The sequence below is a fragment of the Artemia sp. Qi Xiang Cuo genome, chromosome 3, assembly GCF_049724085.1.
Source record: "Artemia sp. Qi Xiang Cuo chromosome 3, ASM4972408v1, whole genome shotgun sequence".
Taxonomy (NCBI): Eukaryota; Metazoa; Arthropoda; class Branchiopoda; order Anostraca; family Artemiidae; genus Artemia; species Artemia sp. Qi Xiang Cuo.
The window spans coordinates 48684499-48705725 of NC_142796.1; the positions used below are offsets into that span (position 1 = coordinate 48684499).

At 35.9% G+C, this 21227-nt stretch overlaps 1 protein-coding gene across 1 annotated transcript in view; it reads right to left on the bottom strand.

The window, feature by feature from the left end:
• Positions 1-19371: 19371 nt before the first annotated feature.
• The window catches only part of LOC148954216 (poly(A)-specific ribonuclease PARN-like), a 105089-nt gene continuing 103233 nt past the window's right edge, over positions 19372-21227 (bottom strand). The window contains exon 13 of the mRNA XM_089086051.1: positions 19372-20941. Coding sequence (XP_088942177.1) covers positions 20811-20941 — 131 coding nt within the window. The 3' untranslated portion in view covers positions 19372-20810. The remainder of the gene's footprint in view (positions 20942-21227) is intronic.

Sequence of the window (21227 nt, forward strand, 5' to 3'; positions counted from 1 at the left end):
GCATACCATCCTAAAGAGTTGACAACTTGCAACAACACTCAGCCTACATGTATCAATTGCATAGGCCCACATGAATCTACAAATAAATCACTATGCCCTGCATATAAGAAAAGAGCTCTAACACTCCAAATAGCAACAGAGAAGGCCATCCCATACCCCTTTGCAGCAATGGAAGCAAATGCTGCCCAACAATACCAAATAAAGCCCGTAACAAAACCAACCCAAACCCCCAAGTCAAACGCCCCCAATGCATCAAGTACCCCGTATAAAACACCATCTTCTAAGCCCCCTAGCTCACATCCCTATTAGAAGGAATTACCAAGTCAACAAGCCTCCTTGTCCGGTGAGATGAGGTCAGCCTGGCCCCCCTCCCAAGAAGAAACAAACCAGAAACACTACCAGGAATTAATCCCTTAACTGGCAAACAGGATGCACAACCAAAAATGCAATCCCCAAATATATGCTTATTCATTCTAAACTGTAATGCAGTTCAGGCCATGAACATACATCAACTACAGAAAACAAAAATCATTGCAGAATTGGCAAAAATCTACATCCCTGATGATATGCTCATTCAAGCAAAAAAAGAACTTGCTTTACTGTTAACAAAGCTGAACATTGATACACAGTCATATGAAAAATAAATCAACAACACAACGCATATCAATACTCCAGTGGAACATAAGATCACTCATAGAAAATAAGCTCAATGAACTAACATCTTTTATGAATAATAATTCCATTAATATTGCTTGCCTCCAGAAAACTCATTTAACCCAAAATCAACAAATTAAATACCTGGAATATACTATCCTGAAGAAGGATAAATCATCAGAGAGAAAAGGAGGCGGAGTAGCTCTATCAGTTAAAAATAATATAACATTCTGTTGCATCAAGTTTCCAGATTTTGCAAATGATGTAGCTGCAATTAGTATCAGTGTTTGGCTGAGTAATATAAAAACCTACATAATCAGCTTTTATAACCCTAATGGCCAAACTACAGATGCCATGGATTTCTTTAATTATATAAATAATTCTAATATGTTAAAAAATATCATTATTTGTGGAGATTTCAATGCCCACAGCCTTTTGTGGGGGAATAAACCAGCAACTAAAGCTGGTAAATTGATTGAGTATATGACTTCAAATAATAATGAATTAGCTGTTGCTACCCCTCCAAACCTGAATACTTATTTCAACCCCAAAAGTGGCAGATTCTCCACAATTGACCTACAAATTGTCATTAAATATTTTGAATAAAATTTATATAAATAAAATTGATAGTCTATGTACTGACCACTTTGCTATAGTGTGCTCCCTAAATGAACCTGCTGAAACTCTACCACATACCTCCAAATATATCAAGACTAAAGCAAATTGGTCTATGTTCCAAAATAAGCTAAATGATGAAATCACAAGTTTCACCCAAAATTCATACATTTCAATCACAACAGTTGACACACATGCTGAAGTATTGACATCTTTACTAATAAATACAGCTAATCATGCTATCCTCAGGAGAACACCTAAGAAAACCTACCCTAAACACATTCCTAAAGCATGGTGGACAAATGAGTACCAAAATAAATGGAGAATAAAAAAGGCAGCTAGGACAGAATTTAATAAAAAAAACCATCACCTACTACATATTTAAAAAAATTACAAGCAGAATCTAATCTAAAAAGCACTATAATAGATGCTAAATATAATTACTGGAATATTTTTGCAAATAATCTCTCCAGAGAATCGCATGAGCCAATTATACATAAAGTCATAAGCCACATCTGTGGGAAAAAGATTTCCCCCAACCCACTCCTGTATGAGCTTATACATAATAATACCCATTATGACAATGATAATGAAAAAGCTAAGCTATTTGCAACTCTTTTTGTTAATAAGCTAACATCAAATAATCGAAGCAAAATGTCCCCAATTCCTATGAACCCAAGTTACCAATCACGCCCTGGATCCGAGTATATAAGTAGTCCATTTTCAATCCAGGAAATGAATAATGCAATACATCATATTAGGACCAAAACTAGCGGCAGCTATGACCATATACACCCTACATGGATAAAGAATCTCACCCCTTCATAAAAACAAGAACTGCTAAATTTTTATAATCACGCTTGGGCATCTTCTATGTTCCCCAATATATGGAAATGCTCGTCCCTCCTACCAATCCTAAAGAAAAAATAAACCCAAAGGTAACCCTGAGTCCTGTAGGCCCATAATGATTACTCCTGTGATGGGGAAAATAATGGAGAAAATGATCTATCACAGACTCCTCTGGTTTGTTGAAAAAAACAACATGATCCCTCAAACTCAAACTGGATTCAGGAAACACCACTCCTCAACAGATGCTTTCATTTTGCTAACAAATGCAATAAATGAATCATTCTCAAAAAATAATGTCCTAGTTGCAGCTTTCCTAGATTCTGAAGGGGCATATGACAATGTGAACCACCAAATCCTTTTAAGCAAACTTGCAAACCTTGGACTACCCCCTAAGCTAGTATCTTTTATAAAATCCTTCATAGAAGTGCGAAGTTTCATTGTTTGTGTTGGTTCAGCCTCTTCACCCCAAAAGACAATAACCAAATGCCTACCTCAGGGAGCAGTACTTAGTTGCCTCCTGTTTGCCCTATATCTCTGGGACATGAATCCCACCCACACAAACCTAAAATATGCTGACGATCAGGTGCTATGGTCATCTGACAACACATTTGAGATACCACAGTCAAATCTGCAAAAGTCACTTTTCCAATTTGAAGAATTCTCTTAACATTCAGATTTACCCATTGCACCTACCAAGTCAAAAGTAATCCAATTTCATCGGCAGCGAAACCATGTTAATGCAAAACTAACTCTAAATAAAACAACTATTCCAGAAGATAATCATATTAATTACCTGGGTCTCATGCTTGACCAAAAACTTAATTTCCACCTCCACATTTCAAACACAATAAAAAAAACGCTATAGGAAAAGAAGTGTACTAAAAATACTTCTTTCTACACCCTGGGGCTCTAAGGAGAAAACCTTACTCCAGTTTTATAAATCACATATAAGACCCCATATTGACTATGGGCTCATCGTCTATGGTGCATGTGCAAAGACCCAGATGCAAAAATGGAAACAAGAGAAAATGATATAATACGTCTCATATTTGGTTTTAGGAAACCCACAAGCACCAAGTTGCTGCTTATGGAGAGTGGATTAACAACAATAAGGGAGAGACGAAGCTTTCTCTTGACAAAACATCTTACAAAAATTGAATCAAATAGCTCACACACCCTACATAATTGGTTAAGATATCCAGCCATGTATAGAGGCATTGCAGATGAGTATGCCAGCATTCAGAAGAAGTTCCCCGTACCAGCAAAGTCTATTGCACCCACTTTCCCCCAATCCCCTCCATGGAATTGGTCAAGTCCCATAATAAATACTGATTTCTCAAACTGGACTAAAGATTTAACCTCCATCGCTTTTGTCCATAAAAAATTTACTGAACTTAATACAATTACCTATAAAAATCACTTCCAAATATTTGTTGATGGGTCAAAAATGAATGAGAAGGTAGCAAGTGGTGCTTTCCTTCCTCACCTGAAAATTGCAATGGGCGAGAGATTATATAATAATTTTTCTATAATGTCTGCTGAGTTAAATGCCATAATCATGGCATTAGAACACATTAAGGAAAACCAACCTTTGATTGCAAATTCAAATAACATTATTGTATATTCCGACTCTTTATCCAGCCTTGAGTTGCTGGCCTCAGCTCCTCAGTATAAAATGGACATTGACATTATCATTGTCTCAGTATTATAGATAATCTTGCTTCAAGTGGCATAAAAACTTATTTTCTGTATATTCCTAGCCACTCTGGCATAAGTGGTAATCATCAGGTTGATGAAATAGCAAAAACTGCTATAAATATTGACCAGCCAAGTGGGAGACCAATCCCAATTAGAGATATTTACCGAAGCAGGCTATCAGATATCAATTTTAATAAGATTAATCCTATCCTTCCCCCATTTCCCAATAAGTATCTTTCTAAAATCTATCATAGAATTCGTTCTGGAACAAATGGACTAAATTTTCTTGCATTCTCGTATAAGTTTTCTAATTCAAGTGGTTCAATTCCCCTGTCCCCTCTTTGCAGGCATTGTAATATGAATAATGAGACAATTGACCATTGCCTATTTAAATGTAATATGCTGACGTCTGCACAACATATCTTGCTTTGCAAACTGTTAAAATGCTTCAAACACCACAAAATCTCACTATCGGCCAAGAGCATAGCCAACTATACCTGCACACAGAGCATAGAAATCAACATCTATCAACTCGTAATTGAACTCCTAGAGTTAACAGATCTACAGAAAGATATCTTAAATCATCTTGTAAACATGAGTCAATCGAGCAATTAGCTGTGTAGCCTACAGAGTGAAGCAAAAGGATAAGGTCTAAATTGTATTACTGAAAATCCTACCCTCTGTCTAATAGAAGAAGAAGAGAACAACTAGGACTGAATGACGTTAGACGCAATAGAGACTCTGTTACAATAAAAGTTAAAGCTGACAAGTTGGGACCCGTCTCGAGCTTGATAAAAATTAGATATCCAAATTGCTGCGTCGAATCGAGAAAACGTGAGTTTGCGGGTATCATGCACGGAATTGAGAAAGATTGCGATTTGGAAGCCATAGAAGGAAAATATTTGGAGATTTGTGATTTCAAGCGGCTGGGACAATCTCCCGTGGTGAAAATAAATTTCAATTCAGAATCTCTTATGAAGTATTATTTGTGTCATGGTTTAAACATAGGTTATGAGCATTTTCGGATTACTGCTGACAGGAAGCTCCCGAGGAGATGTCAGCGTTGCCAGAGTATGTCCCACGATACTAAGAAGTTCGAATCAAGTGCTATGAAATGCGCGCGCTGTTCGGGCGACCACAAAAACTCTAGAGACAAGCCTGGATCAGTTCCGGTCCAGTGTGCGAATTGTGGCTCAAAAGACAATCCGTCTTTCAGTTTCCATTGTCCTCAGATTCGTAAGCGTATAAATGCAAAGTTGAAATTTACCTGATCGATTGCTTGTTCCCGTAGTGGCTTTTAATTCGAACAGAGTTTTTGGTAAAACAGAAGTCTTAAGGCTGCTTTTACTTATTAGTGAAATACTATATTTACAGGAACATCATCTCCTTGATTTTGTTTTGCCGTTTTTTGATACGTTTCTTCCTGGTTATAAATATTGCTCGATTCCTGCTACACCTACTGGGGGACGCCCGTCTGCAGGGCTAGTTACTCTTATACCCAATACATTTGATTCTCATTTGATATTTTATAATAATTTTTTTCTTGCATGTCGTGTTTCTGAATGTATATTGATTAATTGTTATTTTCCAAAAGATTACCGAAATGACCTGTCTGATCTTTTATTCCAAGATACGTGTGGTAAACTGAGTGCTTTTGTTCAAAAGTACTCAGTTAATTATGATATTTGTATAGTGGGGGATTTTCTTCTTCGTTAGAAAGCACTTGGACTCCATCATTTGGTGTTCTTATGGCTTCAAAGTGGCGTCATTCTCCTCCATGGCATTGATTTTATATTCTTCCAAGGGGAAGAGAAAACTAAATGGTGATCTGCTCAATTCAAGTTGTGTGCGTTCTTCTCTTTTCCTTTCTTCACTACCAAATCTGTCAATGGTAAATAAAACGGATAATTGTACTTATTTTCATAATTCCGGGTCAACTAGTAATCTTGATCACGTTCTTGTTCTTACTTCTAGTTCAGTTTGTGGTTAGATAGAAGTGGTTGTAGATTTACCGATCAATGATCATAGACCTTTAAGTTTTACTTAAAGAAAGTCCTCAGCAAAGAAATGAAAGGAAAAATCAACCTTGGACAACTAAGTTGATGTGTGATCAAAATCTTGCTGATTCTTATAGGGTCTCTGTAGATTCTGAAGTTTCGAAAGTTATTGTACCTAATTATCCTAGTCTTAAACCTGCAGAACCTACATTATTAGATAATAATTAAAAAAAACTTTCCGAAGAATAAGTTTTTCAAAGAAAAGTGAAGGCCATTTTAAACTTAAGCTCAGGAGATACAAATACATGTTAAAGTTCAAATTCAAAACGACCAGAAATTACTATTAAAGAATAAATGAAACCCAAAACGAACAGAAATTAAATAAACAATCATAGCAAAAAACATACAACAAGTAATAATATAAATGAATAAATAGATCTTAAAGCGAGTAATGCTTAGATTGAATATGAAAATCAAGCTTAAACAAAAAATATTTTGCTATTAAAATAATATTTTGCTATTAAACGAAACTTCAAACGAACATAAATTAAACAAACAATCAATGCGAACAAACATACAATATATATTAATGCAAATAAATAAAAAAATCTTTAACCAAGTGAGACTTAAATTGAATATGAAAAACAAGTTTGAATCGAATAAAAATAACTACAAACAAGAGTTTAGGTATCGCCTCATTACAGAAGCCTAAAACCTACTGCGTCATTGGCGCCTAACAGAAAACTATATGAGTCTTGAACAGTCTTGGAAAGCATAAACAAAATCAAATTGAATATTAGATATATAATGATATTAATTGTTGAAAGATCCATCAGTTCAAGATTTTTTTTTCACTTTAGTTTTTTTTTTCATTTTCAATGCTGTAATAACTGGAAATGAATAAATTTGTAATATACGAGTAATTCGTTTTCAGTGAAGCGCCAATGACGCAGAAGGCTTTAGGTTTTTACAGTTAAAGAAGGGGGCAGCATCCAAATTTTGTTTGTAGTGAAACTATATTTGTTGACCAATCTTGGAAAGACCTAATAAATTAAACTGAATATTCGATGTATAATGATATTAATTGCTGAAAGCTCATCAGTTAAAAATTTTACTGTAATTTTAATATTTATTTTCAATATTAAGTACAAAAGAAAACATTTGTAATATAAGTCTTTTTCAGTAAAGCGCCAATGACGCAGTAGGTTTTAGGCTTATGCAGTGAGGCGATACCAAAACTCTTGTTTGTAGTTATTTTTAATCGATTCAAACTTGATTTGCATATTCAATTTAAGTTTCACTCGTTTTAAGATTATTTATTCATTTACATTAATATATATTGTATGTTTGTTCACATTGATTGTTTATTTAATTTATGTTCGTTTTAAGTTTCATTTATACTTTAATAGCAAAATATTTTTTTTTCGTTATAAGCTTGATTTTCATATTCAATCCAAGCATTACTCGCTTTAAGATCTAATTATTCATTTATATTATTATTTGTTGTATGTTTTTGGCTATGATTATTTATTTAATTTCTGTTCGTTTTGGGGTTTCATTTATTCTTTAATAGAAACTGCTGGTCATTTTGAGTTTGAATTTTAACAGGTAATTGTGTCTCCTAAGCTTAAGTTTAAAATGGCCTTTACTTTTCTTTGAAATACTTATTTTTAGGAAAGTTTTTTTTTAATTAATTTTTGTTCATTTTTAATTACAAAAAGTTTCAAGTTTTTATGGCATGGGGGGAGGGGTTGCTTACTGTCCGATTATTCTTGACTTTAAAAAACGGATCTAGAACTTTCAATTTAAATCGAATGAGGCTTTTTTCAAAGTCTATACAATTACCTCTTTGATAAAGACCTCATATATGAACAATAGACAGCTTGCATAACTCGTAGACAGCGATTGACAACCATGAATGGATTGAAAAAAATTGCTCCAATAAGGGGGTTTAGACCATTTCACTTGCTGACACAATGGGATCAACACGGTTTGAAATTGACCATAACAGAAATTTGTGTGCCAAACTAATTTTGCATCTATCACGGAGTATTTATTTTAACCTTATAATTGGATAATTATAATAGATTTACTATGTGTTATTCCCATACAAAACTTTACCTTATTAAATTCTTTGGGGTGGGGGCGGCGTACTTGGCATAAAGAAGAAAACTTTAGCTCAGACAGTAGGAGAGGAGGAGGGTGAGGTTGGAGACTCATCCAATAAGGGGCGGAACTTCACTTACCTCCTCCGTTCCTGATTTAGGAGATTAGACAGACTCATTGGGCTGTAGAATATGGGACCGTTTGAGTTGTGGAAGACGTTAAAATACTCAAAATACTTTATATTTTCAGTTATTGCAGGATTGATTTCATATATTTCGGATTGGTGAGCACCCTGGCCCATTATTTGGATGAATTTCAACTCATAATATTCAATTTTGATTAATTGTTCCGTGTTATGTGCATATATTATTCTATATATGTTATTTTGAGTTATACTTTTATCGCATTGCGTTCATTTTTAAGCCTTGAGATAAAAACTGAAACCTTAGCCTAGACAGTGGTGGGGGGAAGTCTCACCCCTGACATGCATAGTTGAGCAGCCACAGAGAAATTCATACAAAGGAAAATAATCTGTCTTTTGAAAATGTCTTTTTTCAAAAGACACGAACAAAATCGTCTAAAGGAACCTGAAGTGCTATCTCTGACATTTCCGTTGATTCTTTATTCCCGTTACTTTCAGATGTAAAATTTAGAATATTATCAAATGGGTTTAGTCGTCCCCTCCCTGAATAATTCACATTTGGAAAACCCACCCCTGAGAAATTTCTCCCCCTCAAAGAACATTTTATTTTCCTGCTGATAATTCCCCCGTGTTAAATTCCATCCAGCAGAAATTTATTTATTAATCTACATTAATATCAGCACTAAATGTTCTTATTAATTTACCTTAATATCTATTGTATGTTTGTTTGCATTGATTTTTTATTTAATGATTGTTTTATTTTTTATATGCCCCCAGGGCATAACTCACAGCGCCTACCCCCGGGCCCTGGTAGGCTGTGTCGACGCCGGAGTTTTTTGTTATCAGAACTTTGAACTATTTTAACAAAATGTCTATCTCAAAATTTTTATCAAATGCTTTTAGGGCGTGGAGGAGGAGGGGGGCGCTAGTTGCCCTCCAATCTCTTTTAACTCTTAAAAAGTGAACAAGAACTTTCAATGCCAATCAAATGAGCCCTCTCTAAAGTTTATGCGAGCATCCCTTCCATAAGAAATAATGGGAAGGATTCGGAGAATCCTTAAATTACAACCCTTGCTCTGAGGGCTGTGGGGGAGTTGTCATCCTCAAAGACCTAATTTCCAGAACTTAAAACTACGTTTAATAAAATGGCTGTCTCAAAATTTTGATTGGATGTGTTTGGGGAAAAGGTGGTCGTGAGAGAGGGGTTAGTTGACCTCAAATTGCTTTCGACTATGAAAAAGGGCACTAATCCTTTGAATTTCTAATCGAATGATCCTGTTTTAAAGTTTCTACGACACCGCCTTCTATAAAAACCGTATATGCCCCCAGGGTATAACTTAAAACCCATGCCTTGAGGGTTCTGGGGGAGTATCCTCTTCAAAGACATATTTTCTATCTGAAAATCAACCACGCTGAACAAAATGGCTATCTCAAAATTTTGATTGGATGTTTTTGGGGGAATTATGGGCATGGGGGGGGGGCTAATTGCCCTCCAATCACTTTCGACTATTAAAAAGGGCAATAGCCCTTTTAATTTCTAATCGAATGAGCCTGTTTTGAAGTTTCTACGACAGCGTCTTCTATAAAAACCTTATATGCCCCTAGGGCAAAACTTAAAACCCTTGCCCTGAGGGTTGTGGGGGATTGTCCTCCTAAAAAACATATTTTCTATCAGGAAATCATATACGCTGAACAAAATGGCTATCTCAAAATTTTGTTTGGGTGTGTTGGGGGGAATGAGGGGCGTGGGGGGGCTAGTTGCCCTGCAATCACTTTCGACTATTAAAAAGGGCACTATCCCTTTGAATTTCCAATCGAACGAGCCTTTTTTGAAGTTTCTACGACAACACCTTCTATAAAAACCTTATATGCCCCCAGGGCATAACTTAAAGCCCTTGCCCTGAGGGTTGTGTCCTCCTCAAAAACATATTTTCTATCTGGAAATCAACTACGCTGAAAAAATTGGCTATCTCAAAATTTTGATTGGATGTGTTTGTGGAAATGATTGGCGTGGGAGGGTGGGCTTGTTGCCCTCCCTTCACTTTTTACTATTAAAAACGGCACTAGTCCTTTGAATTTCCAATAGAATGAGCCTGTTTTGAAGTTTCTACGACAAAGTCTTCTATAAAAACCTTATATGCCCCCAGGACATAACTTAAAACCCTTGCCCTGAGGGTTGTGGGGGAGTGTGCTCCTCAAGAATATATTTTCTAGTTGGAAATCAACTACGCTGAACAAAATGGCTGTCTCAAAATTTTGATTGGATGTTTTTTGGGGGAATTAGCGGCATGGGGGGGGCTAGGTGCCCTCCAATCACTTTTGACTATTAAAAAGGGCAATAGCCCTTTGAATTTCTAATCGAATGAACTTTTTTTTAAGTTTCTACAACAACGCCTTCTAAAAAAAGATTACGTGCCCCCAGGGCAACACTTAAAACACTTGCCGTGAAGGTTGTGTGGGTGTATCCTCCTAAAAAACATATTTTCTATCAGGAAATCATTTACGCTGAACAAAATGGCTATCTCAAAATTTTGATTGGGTGTGTTTGGGGGAATGATGGGCGTGGGGGGGCTAGTTGCCCTCCAATCACTTTCGACTATTAAAAAGGGCACTATCCCTTTGAATTTCCAATCGAACGAGCCTTTTTTGAAGTTTCTACGACAACGCCTTCTATAAAAACCTTATATGCCCCCAGGGCATAACTTAAACCCCTTGCCCTGAGGGTTGTGTCCTCCTCAAAAACATGTTTTCTATCTGGAAATCAACTATGCTGAACAAAATGGCTATCTGAAAATTTTGATTGGATGTGTTTTGGGAAATGATGGGGGTGGGTGGGGGGATAGTTGCCCTCCAATCACTTTCTACTATTAAAAACGGCACTATACCTTTGAATTTCCAATCGAATGAGCCTGTTTTGAAGTTTCTACGACAAAGTCTTCTATAAAAACCTTATATGCCCCCAGGACATAACTTAAAACCCTTGCCCTGAGGGTTGTGGGGGAGTGTGCTCCTCAAGAATATATTTTCTAGTTGGAAATCAACTACGCAGAACAAAATGGCTGTCTCAAAATTTTGGTTGGATGTATTTGGGGGAATGATGGGCGTGGGGGGTCTAGTTGCCCTCCAATCATTTTCGATTATTAAAAACGGCACCAGAACTCTCGATTTCCGATCGAAGGAGCCCCCTTTGAAGTTTCTAGGACCCCTTCCATATTAAGTGCCTCTGGGGAAAAAATAAATAAATAATAAAACATTGGAGCCGTATGGCCTTTACTATAGGCAACGCTACAGCTTTGCCTCTGATAGATTGTACATTTCACCAGCTTGTCCATTGCCTTATATTTAGCGCAGATCTAGTTTTTGAGAAAAAAAGATGTAAAGTAGGAACTGAGATGCCTTGGTGGTCTAGTAACGCAGATTTGGTAGCGGCGAATAATTTAGCTAAGTGTAATTATCTCCGTTGGCGAGACATTGGTGAGCCCTCAGATCACCCTGCGTTTTTTAGATGAAAGCAAGTAAGGCGGCATTCCAAAGAGAATTCCGGCGGCATAAAGATAATCTGATAAAAGTTGCTTCAGAAAAAGTTGATAATGATCAGCAGTGATTGTGAAGAACTTTAAAAAATACGAAAAGAGCTGGTTCAAATAAAATCTCTCATCAAGCCTCGACAGAGAAAATGTGAGTGGGCCATTTTTCGAATGTAATGTCTTTATCTAAAGATAATCCTAAAGAGGTCCGAGAGCTTGATGAACTTCTTTCACGTCGAGATCTTCAATTTTTTCTTACTAGTTATGATCTGATTGTAGTCTGAAGAGTCTTAAAAATAAAAGTGCTCCGGAACATGATAGAATTTTTTTCCAATCATCTAAAACTTGCCTCGGCTTCATTTTTTGCCCAGCTTATGTGTTTTTTTTTTAAAATCTGATTCTTTTGTCTGGGCAAGTGCCAACTTCTTTTAAAACAGGGATAATTACGCCGGTTCCAAAGCATGGAAAAAGCAAGTAGGCCTACCAGACATGCGATTCTGTTCGGCCTATTATTAAGGGCCCTCAATTAAGTAAGATATTAGAACTTAGCGTTACATCTCTTTTTGTTTCGCTTGATTTTGGTTCAAATCAATTGGGATTCACTAGGTGTACGGGTTGTGATCATACACATACTACTTTTTTTCAAATTACAAGTTCTTCTTGGCTTAAAGGAGACCCGTTATATTGTTTATTAATAGATATTTAAGGAGCTTTCGATAATCTTTCACATGCATCTGCTCTACTTAGCTTACTAAAATCTGGTTTACCATATAACCTGGTTAATGTTTTTCGTTCGTGGTATTCTGGCCTTAAAGTTCGCATTGCCTCGGGATCTGTGATTTCTGCTAATGAAGTAGCAGTTGGGAGGGGAATTAGACAGGGGGGGGATATTATTGTCGTCTATTCTCAATTTGCATCTAAAAAATTGTTTTGCGTCATTAAAAACTTCTCTGATTAACTTAGCAGTTGAAATTAGTTATTTGGCTTATGCTCATGACTATTTTACTTGGCCGGTCGAAGACTGTGTTGATTGAAAAATTCAAGATTTTAGCGAATGAGTTTAAAAAAAAGGTCTAGAAATTAACCTCGCGAAATGCCAGTATTTTGTGATTAATGACCCTCTTGGCTCTCCTACTCTTGATTGCGGTAATGATTGGATTTCCCATGCTTTGGACTCGGTGATATACCTAGGTGTCCAATATTCTTCTGTAAAAAGACTTTCACCTCTTTTAATGATAAGACATCTGAAAGTTAAGATAAGAAAGACATTCGGTTCCCTCGTTCATCTGCGGGGCAATATGAGAAGGGATATATTAGCTAGACTGTATCAGTCGACGGTTCTACCTTTGATTAGCTTTCCTGTGGTGATTTTGTAAACTTTTCCATCTTCTGCTTCATCTCAAATTAAAGTTGCGTATTTTAGATATCTTAAATTTCCACAAGGTTTTCCACTAAGAGCTCGTAATACTTCTTTAAAATATATGTATGGAATAAAGGATCCGCATGATCTAATAAAGAGTAAGTGTGAGCTTTTAGGTCAAAAAGCTCGAAATTATCTTGAATATAGAAATTTATTCCCGTTTTTGAAAAAATTTAATATGCTAACCGATTGACGTAGATGGTCGTAATTGTCGGTAGTTCTGGTTGTGTTAATTGTAAGTTGTGTCTTTATATTTTATATTTATTTGAATGTACTCCTCGTAATGTATACTGAGGGAAATAAAAGTATTATTATTACTATAGAAACAAAATACTGGATATATTGTGGTAAAACAAGGACGTAAGACTGAAGAAACTATGAGTTTTGGAGTAAAATATAAATAACGAATTAAAGCTAAAACAGTCTCTCTTAACATTCGTAGCTGTTAGCTGAAGCACTTGTTAATTATAAGTTATATTTATCAGATTTTGGGCAGCCCAGATTGTTTTGAGCGCAAGTGCTATTTAATGTCGATCGATTTATTATTTTATATTTATTCATTAATTCTTGATGTTTCTCTGTAAACCCTGAGACGAGTCATATTCTTGTTTATATTTTTTGTGTCAATAAATATAATCAGGAAAGAATCTAATTCTTCCTCTTTAAAACTCCACAAGATATTCGCCTGATTGTAACTCAGTCAGCCTTGCTAGCTTTTGAGGAGGGGATATCGTGGACAAGTTTGAGACCACGGAATTACTCTTAAAAGACTGAGTGACATAAGGTTTAGAGTACAATTTTGGAGATATAAAAGGGGAACAGCCTGCTCATACTTAGACACTGTGTTTGCTTTATGTTTTAATGGTTAGAGTTATGGGCCAAACACTTTTTTTTAGTGATTTCGACCTGTATTCAATTTGTGAATGGCAAGAATAGTGTAGAGTCTATTATTAAAGAATGCATTGAAAATGCTACTGATATTATATATCCTGATAAGAAAGCACAGTTTGCTAAATCAAGCTTGTTGCGACGTACTGTAAATCACCCTATTGATCGACTAGCGTCTAGCGTAAAAAGAACATGAAAATGTCAGTAAATTTTCAGTTTTATTAGTTTCATTTTACTCCGATGGGGAGGGGGAGGGAGAAACTCATCTCCCTAGATGTTTCCCCACCTGTGAAAAATTCTCCCCTCTCCCATAAAATTATCCCTGCGGCAAATCCCCCCACGAGAAATTCCTCCCTCCCACAGAAAATTCCCCCACATGCAAAATTGAGAGAAAGTAAAAATTGGGTACCTTAAAATTTCAATTAGACATTTTGGGATAACAAAAGGACAAGATTGCTGCCTTTTTAGAGAAACATAACATACCTTTTTCAGTAGCAAAAGTAAAAAAAAAATGAATGGAACCAAACAGTTTATCACATTTTCTTAGCAAAAGTGCAAACTAAACAAACCAGGATAAAAGACAAAAAAAAAACAGATAACACGAAAAGTAAAAAAGAAATAAAACTGAAATTACTGCGTAGACCAAAAGTATGCGTTGGAGCCAAAAAGAATTAGAAATTCCCAAAAATTTAATTCAATTTTCATCTGAAGGCTCAATGAGGCTTAGAAAATTCTGCTATTATAATGTACTCCTTTATAGATCTTACTCCCTAGTCCCATCTATACACTGACCTACCACCTCTCCTTTATGATAGTTGATACATTTATATACCACTGCGTTATGAAGCAAATCACTTTAGTTAAATGAAGCATTAAATTAAAAGTCATAAACATTTTTGTACAATAAGAAGGGGGGGGGGGGTATCACCCTGCACCACATAATTGTGGATATTACACACATTTTACATGGAAAATTCCTGCCAAACTATTCCCTCCCCGCTGAAAATTTAACCCAGGTATTTCCCCCTAATATTCACTCCGTATGTAAAATTGTGCGCTCAAAAAGAAAAAGAAGAAAAAGAAAGAGTTCTGTATATGAATACAAGGAAATTCCTCACAGAAAGTTTCTCACCACGGCAAATTCTTTCTTTGGAAATCCCTCTCACCCTGCAGGAAAATCCCCCGCGAAAATTATCCATATGATTCCCAATAACAAATACTATCGTAAACAACGGACAAGTTGCAAAACCTACAGCCCTTTCCCTAGAGGCTATTGGGATTCATGCCATCCCTAGATGCATATTTATTAGACCTTTGAATTATGTTGAACCAAATGGGCATTTCAAACTTTCAATCGAATATCTCTGGAGAAAAAACATGAGTGGGAACGGAGCTACTTGTCCTCCAATCTGTTTGTTCACATAAAAAGAACACTTAAGATTCTGATTTTTGTTCAAATGAGCCTTCTCCTGGTCTTCTAGATCCCTTGGTTCGATACAGTAATTCCCCTGAGAAATTCCCGTCAAGAGGAGGAGAGCCAAGAGGGTCGGTCATTAATCACAAAATACTGGCATTTCGCGAGGTTAATTTCTAGACCTTTTTTCTTAAACTCATTCGCTAAAATCTTAAATTTTTCAATCAACACAGTCTTCGACCGGCCAAGTAAAATAGTCATGAGCATAAGCCAAATAACTAATTTCAACTGCTAAGTAAATCAGAGAGGTTTTCAATGACGCAAAACAATTTTTTAGATACAAATTGAAAATAGACGACGATAATATCCCCCCCCCCCTGTCTAACCCCCCTCCCAACTGCTACTTCATTAGCAGAAATCACAGATCCCGAGGCAACGCGAACTTTAAGGCCAGAATGACACGAACAAAACACAAACCAGGTTATTTAGTAAACCAAATTTTAGTAAGCTAAGTAGAGCAGATGCATGTGAAAGATTATCGAAAGCTCCGTAAAAATCAATTAATAAACAATATAACGGATCTCCTTTAAGCCAAGAAGAACTTGTAATTTGAAAAAAAGTAGTAAGTGTAGCCTATGATTACAACCCGTACACCTATTGAACCCCAATTGATTAGAACCAAAATCAAGCGAAACAAAAAGAGATGAAACACTAAGTTCAAACATATTACTTAATTGAGAGCCCTTAGTAATAGGCGGAAAAGAATTGCATGTCTGGTATGCCTACTTGATTTTCCATGCTTTGGAACCGGCGTAATTATCTCTGTTTTAAAAGAAGTTGGCACTTGCCCAGACAAAAGAATTAGATTTAAAAAAAAACAAAAGCTTAGCAAAAAATGAAGCCAGGGTAAGTTTCAGATGATTGGACAAAATTCTATCATGTTCCGGAGCACTTTTATTTTTAAGACTCTTCAGACCTACATTCAGATCATAACTAGTAAGAAAAAATTGAGGATCTCGACGTGAAAGAAGTTCATCAAGCTCTCGGACCTCTTTAGGATTATCATTAGATAAAGACATTACATTCGAAAAATGGTCCACTCACATTTTCCCTGTCGGGGCTTCTCGTCTTTCAGTTTTCTCTGTCATTTTCACTTGATTTGAGAAAACTTGCTCCAGCTTTGACCCCCCCCCCACCCCATAGAATTTTGACAAAATTATCCATTCGTTTTTGGTATGGATTTAGTGATCTACTAAGAATGCTGTTGCAAACGATAAACTGGGTGACCTCTATTCCCTTTAAAGACAAAATAAAAAAAGGAAGGACAAAATACCTTCCCATGACATGCTTTAAAAAATTAGTGCGTCACATTTACAAAAACAGTGAAATTATCTGTAAATGATCATATAGAAGGGATAAAACCGCAATTAAAAAAAAAACAAGCAGGAATCGAACGTAAGACACTCTAATTTGAAGTTCAACGCTATATTAACAGAACCACGCCTTTAATAATCTAATTTGATATATTGGTGTTTGCACCTTAATTGCGTAGCTTATTAAGGGGGCTTTGAGGAGGAACATACGAGAAGTGTTCTTGAAAACCTCCAGGGAAGGGTTTTGAGCCATAATTATTACATTGGTAATATCGTTTTATACTTCCAAGCTTTTCTACTTAAGAAGTGACACCAAAAGTATTGTTTTTAGTGCCATTTCACGCTTACAAATGGCAGAATCAATAAAAATTACATGGATATGAGCAATAGCTTTCAAAGAAGCCATTAAACGTCACTTTAAAAATTTCTGGTAGGCCACTAGCCCCAGCTTTCCACTTGAGACATGGCACCAAAAGTGCCGTTTTTAGCGCCATCTGGAACTTGATGATGGTGGAATTTATAGGATGGATACAGATATGAGCAATATCTTTTATATGAGCTATGGAAAATCTGTCTAAGATACTTGCGATACAAATACGCGTGATTCCGATACGTCCGATACCGATACAGCGTGCAGCACTTTCCCCAGGGACTATGGAGGGCCGTATCATCACCAAAACCATAGAAAGTAGACTTTTGAACTATGTTCAACAAAAAGGATATTTAAAATTTTTGATTGGATAGCTTTGGTGGGAGGGAGGGGGCTAGTTGCCCTACAATCATTTCAGTCCCTTAAAACGGCACTAGAAAATTTATCCATTCAAATGCGCCATTACATCTCTCTAGGATGTTCTGGTCATTCGCTAGACTTGGTGAAAAAAAGAAAAAAATGAGACACATGAGTGCTACCCATGCAAAAAATTGATTTTCCTTGGTGTTCAAGGTGGAGCACTGTAATTGTCCTACTAAAGGTCTTTGACCACTTTGATTCCAATGATGCAGTTATTATTTCAATCTGACTCCATTTTCAAGGGCTTCCAGGCTCTTTTTCGAAATAACCACAAATTTCTTTTCGCAATAAACTTTTACTTTTATAATTAATCGAAACAATAGTCACCATTCCTGATTCAGTGTCAAATGGCATTTTTTTTCACTAGGCAGCTTTTTTAAGAATGCGATTTTCTACTTTTTGTTAGTATGGGCTGTAGTTCGCTCTTTACTAGGTTGCAGCTACTGATATAACCATGAAAACCTAGCATTGTTGTCACCATGCAGGGGAAAAGCAAGTTTATATGTATAATTTCCGTCTATCCATTCTGTACCATCTTGATCTGCTGAAATTGCGATACATTCTGGAGTGTTTAATTTTTGTCTTTAATGGGTTTTTCTTTTGTTCCTTATTTTTTTCGTTATTGCTGTGTTTTCATGCTTTTAAAAAAAAGCCTTTCAAATAAATGCATAAATTTCTTTCCTATCCCTAATTAACCTATACCAATAATTTTAAAACCAATAAAATTTTATATTAAACTTACCGACACCCATAATTTAGCATACTTTCTGATATATATAGACACTCACCAAGTCACAAAACCAATTGTCTTTACTTGCGATCAAATACTTACTTCAAAATTAAGCAGTTACCCCAAAGAGTATGGGTATCTTATAAGAGAGGGAGCTAGCACTAGTGTCCACAAAAAAACTATCAACACCATCTAGTGTCCGGCGTGACTTGGCATATTTTCAAGCTCTGCAATCATTTTTCTCTCAGGAACTGAGATTAGATACTTATTACTACCACAATTATACAAATTATACTAATTAGATTAGGGGGGGGGGCAGCTGAAGTCCAAAGGATTGAGAGTTACCTTTTTAGGGGATAATTCCAAAGAGGGAAATGAGCCCTACCTCTATAAAAAAAAAGTCTAGGAATATAAATGTTATTGAGAGATTACTCTTGAAAAATGGTCCAAGGGACACCCCTTTGTCCCCAGTGACGAAGGGACAAAAAACTAAATAGTTTTTTTTTTTTTATCAAAACAAATTCTTATATGCTGTCAATGCATTATACCTTTCATATTGCCGAAGGAATACACACGCTGACACCTTTGTTTTGCCAACCAGAAAATACGTGTGGTTTATTTTCAACTTGAGACAGCTGAGCAGGTCTTAAATTCGTATATGGCCTGAACCAGGACTGGCAAACATTTTTGGACTGGCAGGTATTTTCTGTTTGCCGATTTTGACCTGACCTGGAGCTGGCATATTTTTCATTGTAAGTCTTTGACTTGGAGCTGGCAAAAAGCTTTTACAGCTCGTTTTTTCGTAAGAGATTTTGACCTGACCTGGGGCTGACACAAAACTCATGGGGCTGAGGCATTTTATCGTTTACAAATTTTGAACTAACCTGGAGCATGCATGTTTTATGCCAGTTTTGACCTGACCTGGTGCTGGCACGTTCTGACCCGACATAGAGCTGGTATATATTTATATTGCCAGTTTTTGAAATGACTTGGAACTGTTGTATTTTTTTGTCAACAATTTTTGGACTTACCTGGAGCTGATAGCTCATTTTGTCCTAGCTTTGGGCTAGGTAAAGTCATCGGGTTATCTCTAAAGAAAGTACGCAAACAGCTCTCATAATGCAAAACTTGAAAACACGCTAAACTGTAGTAAAAACAAGTTTTAAAATACATAAAAATCTGTGTCGATTTATGAATAAAAAATCTTTACAAAAATTGTATAAAAAGTAGGTGACAAATACACAGTTTGAGGTGAAACAAAATGTTGCAAGTAGAAAAATAAGAGACTGATATCAGTTATTGAACAATAGCTCCTCAGATTTGTTTCTCAATCAACTCATTCATAATTTTCATCGGATTTATTATTTACTAATTTTCCAAACAGAAGCCAAACACATAAAACTTGATGAAAAAATAACTTGAGACAAATTACTTCTAATGATAATAAAATTTTACGATCACAACATAATCTACTTAAGTTGCGTTCCGACTTTAATTCTGCAACTCGTGAAAATATAAACAATCTACCACGCGTTATTCGGTACGTTCTTCAGACACAATAGCTAAGAACTTGGCAAAGTTGAAGACTCATACAAGGTAGAATCTAGTACTGAGAGTTTAGTACTATCTCCTCTCAATTTTTGTGATGTCTTTTTGATAGCTCTCCTTTTAAAAGCTCCCTTTAAATACCAGAGTAGAACAAAGCCTTTAAAGTACCACATACTAGAAGGGCATTTGAGCATAGGGAGAACTCTATGCTGTGGCTCTCTGCCCTAAAGTCCCTGCGAATAACTCTTGAATTAACTTAAAACAATTCAACCAAGAGATAGTAGAGAAACACAGAGAAAGCAAGAGTGAATAAAAAAAGTATAAAGCACAGAAGAAAGCAGAAAAAAGGAGAGAGTAGAAGTATAAAGAGAAACAGAGATATTCCTCACAAAAGTGACGTGACACAAAGACTTTTCAAACTTTCTACTGACTTAATATTTCTGCCAATCAGGTTATAAAAGAGTGGAGTTATTTGTCTCTCAAGACATTTCATTTCCGGGTTTGTGATAATTAGTTAATATCTAGGAGAGCAGCACGGAGTGACTCAGGAGAAACTTTCATGACAATGCCAACAAGTACCGCGTTAGCACCCCCTTATCTCTTGGTTGGAGTGTCTTAAAATTAAACACACAAATAGTAGCCCATAAGAAATTAAAGCATATTAAACAGAAAAAATCAGAAAGGTGAGATTTTATCTGTTTTAGATATTATTTTAGACGCACATTTATACATTGTCTCCATAATATTATAGTAATAGCATTATAAAAGCACATGATATTAACACTACAGTGAAACTTGATAATATTATAAACACTAACTTTTTTACAGAACATGTAGCTCCGGTACACAATCTTTTCTGCAATTTCATGATTTCATTGTTTCAAAATTTCACTGAAATTTCTTAATAGATTTCGGATCATTAAACTTATAAACTAAAGCTATCTTTTCTCTCTTTAATTAATTCCAAATTTAAAAATAACTTGTTTGCAACAAAGTAGTTAATGGAAATTAAAAATCTGTAACCATTGACAGTATCCCAATTTTTTTGCTACCTTAGCACTACCAAGAGGGCGTATCAAATACATTCGAAATAGATGGCACTGGCAGTTTGTTTTCGGCTGTCAAATTACACTTCACTACAACTTGTGATCCACCCAGGGTATCCATGGCTTTTGTGTCAAAATTTGAGGCTATAAAAGATTTGTGCAATAAGTTTAAAAAGAAGTAATAAAATCATGAATCTGCTGAAGAAGTGTTTATCAACAAGACTACATTTGGAATAGCACTTCAGGGCCTTGCTAGTAAAATTAGAGATAAGAAAATTTGAAGCCGTTTGAGAAGCCAAATCTACTATTTAGAAACTTGAAAGTACGAAGGACATCCTCCAGTCTATCCCTGCCTGAAATCCGCTATATTTAAGGTTTACCTTTTTTGTACCAACCAATCTAGTGTGATTTGCTACCCCGGTCTATCTTA